The sequence below is a fragment of the Leuciscus leuciscus genome, assembly GCF_965113295.1.
Source record: "Leuciscus leuciscus genome assembly, chromosome: 17".
In the NCBI taxonomy this organism is placed as follows: domain Eukaryota; kingdom Metazoa; phylum Chordata; class Actinopteri; order Cypriniformes; family Leuciscidae; genus Leuciscus; species Leuciscus leuciscus.
In genome coordinates, this window is record NC_138741.1 from 23,936,579 (window position 1) to 23,945,567 (window position 8,989).

At 37.8% G+C, this 8,989-nt stretch overlaps 1 protein-coding gene across 2 annotated transcripts in view; it reads right to left on the reverse strand.

Moving 5' to 3' along the window:
- samd4a (sterile alpha motif domain containing 4A) overlaps positions 1 to 8,342 on the reverse strand; it is a 44,897-nt gene extending 36,555 nt beyond the window's left edge. For both annotated transcript variants that reach the window (XM_082142333.1, XM_082142332.1), the window contains exons 1-2: positions 7,682 to 8,342; positions 5,488 to 6,085 (exon numbers count right to left, since the gene is read on the reverse strand). In XM_082142333.1, the coding sequence (XP_081998459.1) occupies positions 5,488 to 5,683 (196 nt within the window). In that variant the 5' untranslated portion in view covers positions 5,684 to 6,085; positions 7,682 to 8,342. The remainder of the gene's footprint in view (positions 1 to 5,487; positions 6,086 to 7,681) is intronic.
- Between the last annotated feature and the right edge of the window lie 647 nt (positions 8,343 to 8,989).

An 8,989-nucleotide genomic window follows, 5' to 3' on the forward strand; every position in this document is an offset into this window, starting at 1 on the left:
TGTCCTAGTATCCTTTCTGTTCTACATTCTACATGACAGACAACATCAGCTCACATGAAGGGTACTGTATGTCCTACCTATCAACGTCACCACTGGCCAGACATAATACTCAAGTGCTGTTATTTTAAAATGGTCAAGCCAACACAGAAGACAAGGGATGGGCTTTCGCACTGACTCAACTCATCTTATACTTTCAAAAAGGGCTGACACTATAAAAAAGGAGAGTTTGATTCAGAGCAAAAAGGAATATTTTGGCAGGTTCTCCATGGCTCTCCCTAGGGTTGCGTATGAGTTCACGGAACACACCGAGGGCCAGAAATAAACTGTTTGCTCATGCGTGGGTGCGATGTAACAGTTTGACACCCAAACCAGAAACAAGCACTCTTTCTTTTCCAAGCAGACGTTCTCCGAAAGGCAGAAGAGGAAAAAAACACAAAAAACAGGCCGGACAGGAGAAGAGTCTGGACACTGGTCACTAGGGGAGGTGCGTCTCAAGGTCAGTGGATGAAGCCAGGCAAGCACACAAACCTCATAATCATAGAGTAACATTATTCACATATGTAACTGACTTCTCAATGTAGCCTAATTATCTTCCTTCGCAAATGTAATACTCGTAATGTGTTCAGTTCCACTTTTAAGAAAATAATCAAAATCATATGTAAAAAGAAGCTGTAGAAAGCTCATACACAAAAGTAAAAATATATTTAATTAAATTAGTCATGTTAAAAAAGATAGCATTTCTTTTTCTTTTTTAAAAATCTTTAAGCAAAAGGCATAATTAGCAGTCCTAAATGAACTATTATACTTTCAAAACTGTATGGCATAAATAGAGTATATATATCGACGCACAGCAATAAAAAAAAAAAGCTAAATTTTAAACATTGCAAATAAGTTTACATGTTCTGTTGTGTGCATGTTTCCAAATATTTGATGAATATGAATATTGAAATATGGCTTCTTTCCTTAAAGAGGTGATGACATGAAAAATCACATTTGCCTCGATCTTTTTACATATAAGAGGTCTTTGTACAATTAAATCATCCAGCAAGTTTCAGAGCTTAAAACTTTCTCCAGATTATAAACAAAGCATTTATTTAATCAAGCTCCAAAAATGGCTCGCTTGGATGTAGGGGGACTTGTGACGTCACACGGGCAAATGCATTTGCATATGCCTGCCTCCAGAGCAAGACATCGACGAATAGTTTTACATCATCACACCATAGGCCCCGCCTACTGCCGCTCAGTCACTTAACGGCTAACACTTGTCTACACCGCATGCGAGCGTCGCGTCAAAAGCAAATAGAACCCATTATAAACACTGACGCTACACTGGATACAGTATACAGACGCCTGTTCACTTTACTCCACACGCTTCAGTCTGCAGACAAGAGGACAACTGTAGAGTAAATACAAGCGTAAAGGAACATTCTTTTTGACACGTCCTGTTAAAACAGCTCATTTGCGTCTCTGTACAGACTTGCAGGAACAAGTGTACAGTTTATTTTTAATGGCGTCCTGGATCGCTTTGGAGGATTAAAGACCTTATGTAGCCCCACCCCTTTTCAGAGCTGCACTCGTTTTGTTCAGTCTCACGGTTTGTATTCCCACAGCATGAAGGTAAGATCTTAGAATTAATGAATGAACCGCTCGTTTTAAAATCTTGACGTAGGCGGAAGTGCCGACCCAGTGTTTACAAAGATAATGTGCAAAGAGTAAGTCAAACGCCCTTTACAAAAGAAGGTGAAACAACGATGGCGAACGATTTTGATGTTGAAGGAGAAAAGGAAATAGAATTTTTTGCCTTACCCTACCTTCCTCCAACGTCACGTGTGTTGTTTCCAACGTGAATACATAATGCGTGAAGTCGTGGACGCGCATCACAGTGCTAGTGCAAGATGAGCATTTGTGGTTAAGTAAATACATTTTTATTATTTTAAGAAAATGGCCGATCGTTTGGCTATATAAGACCCTTATTCCTCGGCTGGGATCGTGTAGAGCCCTTAGAAGCTGCATTGAAAATGCAATTTGGACCCTCAACCCGTTGGTCCCCACTGAAGTCCACTGTATGGAGAAAAATACTGGAATGTTTTCCACAAAAACCTTAATTTCTTTTCGACTGTAGGAAGAAAGAAAGACATGAACATCTTGGATGAAGTGGGGGTGAGTAAATTATCAGGAATTTTTTAATTCTGGAGGGAACTAATCCTTTAAGACTGACCATTACATTACAAATTACATTACATTCAAAATTAGATTCCCTGTACCTCAAACTGTAAAGCATAGTGCCAACAACAGCAAAGTCATGGGTACAATTCCCATTGAATGCTAAAAAAAAACTAAAAAAACATTCAATGCAATGTAAGTTGCTTTGAATAAAGGTTTCTGCGAAATGCATAATTGTCAAATTAACCATATTATGCTATGATTATGAGTACTTGCCAAAGTCTATATCTATAGGGCCCTAACCATCAATGGTTAATCAATCATTCACAGACAAATCCCAAAGCAAAATCAAAAGACCAATACATAAACTGATTTATGTGTGGTTGAAAACCCTTGAATTCTAAAGCCATAACATTTCAGCTCTAACTGTAGATTCGCTACATACAATAGTTCAACAGTGTGAATGGGGGACAATGATCAAACATATGACTATTTAGAAATATCAGTATGTCAACACAAATACTCTCCCATCACATTACCCGTCACAATGGGGAATGTCAGTTCAGTCCAGCTGGTTCGGTTTAAATACAGTATGGGTGTTTGACATTTCCGAAGGTACATTGCAGCATCTCAGAGAGGCCACCATGTTGGAAAAACAACTCAGAGAGCCTTCATCATCTCAAACACACACATACACACACACAGAGGTATGAAGTCAGTCATTCATAATAACAACAGTGCCCCTCCTGTCCGGGCTCTACTCTGCCTCTGGGCTGTGAGGTGGAGGGGTGGAAAAAGGGCCAAGGGTTAAACACCAGCTCAGACAGGAATAATATTCCGACAAACATGTACCCTCTCTTGTTTACGCACATAGACTTACACACACACTTTATTTTATCTGAAGTCCACACTGGATGGAACGGTCGAAAAATTCAAACAACAACAAAACCTAGGCCAGGGTGTGTAGCTTTGTGTGTTTTGCCTTCACTTCTTTCATAGATACTTAATTGCACATATGCCAACTTAAACCACTGTACTGATGGTGTTTAAGACTAATATAACTAGATGAAGGTATCATCACCAAGTAAATGTAAACTCAACTGCACAAAAACAGCCTTTTTAGCATTTAAAGTGTAAGATATGAAACTGAATACAACATATGCAATTTTACCTCTGACTAACACACAAAACACACATGCATTTTGTTAATGTGTACGATGCTGAGATGAGAGGCAAATAAGTTGCATCATTTGGGTCAGGGGAACAAGGCAGCTCCTTCACAGAGGGAAATAAGTAGGTCATTGTGGATTCCTCTCATTGGCGCAGCTCTTTCCAAATAGTTGCATCTTTCCACTCAACTTCCAGCTGCGAGTTAACTCTGAATACACTATTCTAATGAACAGGGATGTCTTAAAGTGGTCATTTACAGGTTTATAAAAAAAAAGAAAGAAAATTGGACTTTGATTTGAGGATAGATGAGAATACTCGTTCTAAAATAAAATTCAACATGACATGTCTAATCAAAATTACAATTGATATGTAATAGTAATATAATTTTATTTAAGATGTATAATAGAAGTAAAAAATTACATAATAATTGTGTGTGTATATATATATATATATAGATAGATAGATAGATATAGTAGTGCTGTTGAATCCATTAATCGTAACATAAATGTCTTTGTTTATATAATAATATATGCGTATGTATACATGACATATATTCTAAAAACAAAAACGTATGTTATATGCGATTAATCGCACACTAATATTTTGACAGCACTAATATATTGTTAACAACAACAAAAAAATACAACAACAAAAAAATGATATATATATATATATATTAATCGCGCACTAATATACACACATATATATATATATATATATATATATACACACACACACACACACACACACACAAACACATACCCATATTCATACACACATATTTATATAAATAACATATCTGGTCAAATTTACTATAATTATTTTATATGCAGACTATATTATATAGAAATCATATATATATATTATATATTTCTGCATAGATAATAAATGAATGTAAAAAATTTATTAATATTATTTATTAATCAATTTGATCAATGTCACATTTCTAATTTGCCATCTTAAATACACTATATTTTCCATGCACTTTATTTAAAAAATCCCCTTAATAACCAAGTAGATTCAAAACCACACCCAAGTCAGAAAATTCTAAAACTGTAAAATATCAACGTAAGATTGGTTAAAATTGTGTTGATCTAAACAAGTCAAAACGTAACCTTCATACAGGAAAACAGACAACTAAACCGTCTGAAGTGAGATAGTTAATGAGGGCCCAGGCTAAACCAGACGTCTGCTTGAATGAAAGAAAATACGCTGATTAACCAAAGAATCCCTACCGTCTGGTGAGTAATAGGAAGCTGACATGAGCTTTGGGCTGACATAGGCAGGACTGCATAATACTGCCCTTAGGTGAATCGCACAGGTAGGCATGCACAGACAGTCACATTTGGACTGCATTCATTCAAAAGGTCACCACCACATACAGTACAAGCATGCAAATCCACCATCTGCAATAACAAACCACAAACTCATCATCAACGTATGATTCCAACAGCATACACCAGAAATACACTATCCAGAAGAGTTTCAGATGGGCTGCACCCCGTCAGCTGGTTTTAATGTCAGTGGACACACCAGGGTGAGGACCACTTTAAAAAACTTCATGAGTTCTTCTTTGATGTCTTCATCTTGAAGTTTTAGAATAACAATGACAGAGCTGCACTAAAATCCCTCATATAAAATACAACACGCACCACTACAAGGAGGCTCTTTATGAGTCTCAGCCCACTATAAACTCTGATGGGAATCCCATGTTTGAGTTTTAGGGCATGTATGTGTGCAAGAAAGAAAAATACAATACTTCTTTCTTACGGTACATTTGTCTTTACGTATGAAATACCCTCAGGTCATGCCTTCAGCTCAGCATGTTGGTCTTGTAAATAAATTAATGTGCTCTTTCTTTCGTCATTAGGCAATTTTCCATGGTCACATGCACACTTCCTCAAATTTAGCCTAAAACTATGGATACAAAATCACATATTATGCTTTTTAAATACAGATTGGAGTCAAAGCAAATCTCTATTACACAAATCTGGAAGTTGTACCAGTGTCTAATGGGTAGGTTAAAGACACCAAGAAACCTCTACATGAACCAAAAGACCTGGGTGCACCTGTTCTTAACAGGTACAGCTCAACACCACGCGCTCGCATACGATTAGTAGTACTGTCAGAAAAGGTGGTAGCTTCTGTACTGACCTGGATTATTGGCCTCCCTTTCCAGAACATGCAGCTCAGTGCAGTCAGCCAAGGAATGCTCCAGACAGAGCTGAAGGAAGCGTGCTTGGGTCCGACTGACCCGCTTGAGGAGAGATAGTAACGCCACTGTCTGTTCGCACTCGTTCCAACCCTTAAACCAGCCGGCGAGGACTCCCACCTGGTCACGAAACATCATGATCTGGTGGCCAGGCTCACAATACCAAGAATTGGAAATCAGGTTCGTCGAGAGGGGGAGAGAGAGATGGCCACGACCCAATGATGTTGCTTTGCAGCTTAATGAAGACTCGCCACACAAAAACACACTTGCTTTTGCCCTCACTTGAGATTTGACAGAGAATAGCCCTTTGAGATTTTATTTGCTAGTGGGTCCCAACGTATTGCATCTTTGTTCTTGGGTTTTGGGAGTTAGGCTTGGTGGTAGGAAATCCCTGTTAGAAGCTTTTGATGTGGTATTCGTCAGAGCTCTCCTGCCCTCTGGCCACTTCGGGCTTACAAAACGTTCCTCAGCTTTCCTCCAGCATACAGTGACTGTCCAGCTTTAGTCTTGATGGCATTTTCCACAGAGAACATCTCCTTTCTGTAAAAGTAAAGAGTAGAGATTATATAGTCTGTACTTCAGAAGAAAAACATACACAAAAAGGCAAGCCCTGGTAAAAATGTAATCTTAAATGTCATCTTAAAGCTGGGAATTGTGTTTTGGAAGCTGCTTTATAAACCATGCTGGTCTTTTAGCTGTTCAACCAGTTCCAAAAAAAGCATGACTACCTTATGCTGGTTTGGCCAGCTGATAGTCTACTTGCTATTAGTCTACCAGCTAGTAGACTATCAGCTGTATAGTCCATAAATTATGAATCTCATTGTTGGTTTCCGAACCCTTTGGAATCTGTTGGTTGACTCTTTCAGACTGACAATGACACGTACATAAAATTTCTTCCAAGAAACACAAACAGGGTAACCATTTATAACAAGTTGGCAAATATCAATGGTTTCAGTCCATGAAACAACTCTACTTTCTTTCCAGCGACAAAAACAAACCTGTTTCATTCGTAAATGAATCAGAGTTTGAGTCGTTTAAGAGAATGAATAATGTGTTCATTTCAATGCACAGACAGAGAAGAGGACACAAATTTATGATCTTTCGCAAATTAAGAATAATTCATAAATGTCGTAGGCTACTACTTAGGCCTATTCTATGGGGTCCAATGTCCATTAAAAACACCTTTTTTCTGTGGATTAATTTACACATATTAATTGTTCACCAAAAGACTATCTATGTGCGCTAACTAAATAAATATAGCCTATTCAATTTTTATTTAATGCAGTAAGTGACTATGTTAGCAAAAACCTGTTTTGTACTAAGCGACTGTGTGTTTAACGAATCATTTGACGATTCAATGACTCAATCACGCAAAAATAGACTCGCTGATCGCCACCAACTGACATAACGATGGGTCCTGCAAACAAAGAACAAATCCTTTTTAGTGATTCTAAAAATTCGAGTCTGAAATTAATCAAAACATAAGTATTTCTGAGGGGCTAGTTGACACATTAGCGGGCGCGAGCGAGTTTATAAGAATGCTGTTATAGTGAGCATCTATTAAAAGCACGCGCTGACGTTACACACACAGATGAACTGTAAAAGGGAACTCCGCAAGAATAATGCAGCCTCAATATCTTTTCTGAGTCCTGTATGGTAACCTAAATTACACACTTACCTCCAAAAGCCTCACATGTGGACAAATAAAAATAAACAGGCTTTCAGTTTCCATTCGCGTCCATGCGGTACTCAAGCGATCGATATCCGAACTGAATCGCAGACTGTCCAGAACATTCCCAAAAATTGTTGCTCGACTGTCCCTACTGTAAGTCTGTACAGCCCTCATTTTCCCAACTCTTTACATCTGAAGCAATTCCCCACTCTTAAGTCAGCAGTGTGGTTGGTTTCCCTGCCTAAACCCCTTTATTATTAAGTATAATTAATGAACAATCCCAAACTTTTAATAAAACTTTTAATAAAACAGACGCGTTGCGATTTCCATTTTTCATACTCAAAGAGTTCCCCATAGAAAGCTACCGTTGTAGCAAAAAAAGCTTGGACGAGAGATGTTGCAACCCAAGTTTATACTGTAAAAGGCTTGATATACTCTAGTAAAAACCCTCAGAAGTGACTTACCTAAAGGCGCAGTTGCATTGGTGCTGGTCGCAGGACAGGACTGGACGGGGAGCGGTGCCCCTTCACTCTGGGTCAGTGTGTTTGTCCATCTTGACGAGGTTTTTCTCCCCGCAGTCAGTCGCTCTTGTTTAAGCAGCAGAGGAGAGTCTCGGCATCGCTTCCCACATGCTAATAATTAACACGGAGCATTACGTCAGGGGCTTGGCAGCACAAGGAAGCACAAAAATAGAGAATGGAGTTAGGGAGCAGATCGTATTGCTTATCCTACAGGAGACGACTGACCGGGAATCAGGGATTTAAAAAAAATATATAGGCAATATATATATATTTTTTTAGGGAGAAAAGAGTCCGAGAGGTGTCCGCATCAAACTGGACGACGTTGCGGCAGGAGTGGAAGTTTTGTTTGAACTGTTTAGAGGGGAGGGGTAGCTAGATAAAAAGTTCTGTTCGTCGAAGTCTGAGGACGTTTTTTTTAGAATGGAATTTTGTAAATTTGACCTATTGTGACGCGCTGAATGTGGGTTACAAAGTGTCGAAAAAGGAAACTTGGACACATTCGATTCCGCCCTTGAATTCTTCAACTACAGCGAGGCTCGTTGCAGTAGCGGATTCCGTCCATGAGATGGCGCTGCTCTACCACAGTTTGAAATCAGGAGGATAGATAGATAGATAGATAGATAGATAGATAGATAGATAGATAGATAGATAGATAGATAGATAGATAGATAGATAGATAGATAGATAGATAGATAGATAGATAGATAGATAGATAGATAGATAGATAGATAGATAGATTGATAGATAGATAGATAGATAGATAGATTGGAAACTTTAGAAACATTTTGTAAATGGTATGCTAAATCAAATAAATAAATAATATTCTAAGAAAAGAGATATATCTGATCAATTAAATGTATATTATAATATATTATTGATAAATATAATATTACAAGAAAAGAAATATAGCTGTTTAAATAAATAAATATCTAAAACATGTTGCTGCATCATTACACTTGAAAAAAAAAAAGTTTCTTGATTTTTAACTGTTAAATAAAAAGATGTAGGCTACTATATTTAAAAGTTCTGCCTGTTTAAGAGGAGAACATCACTAGAAACATTAAGGGAAACTGGATTTAAGCATACTTACATTTCACCATCAGAAAATATCTTTTTCTGTACAGTTGACAGACTGTATCAGTATCACCTTAGTATTTGGCGACATCATGTGGAGAACTGCATGTCGTGCAACTTTCATCCAAAGAAAGGCGTTCCTAGTTCATTCTAACGACATTAGAAGAGCTGATTTTA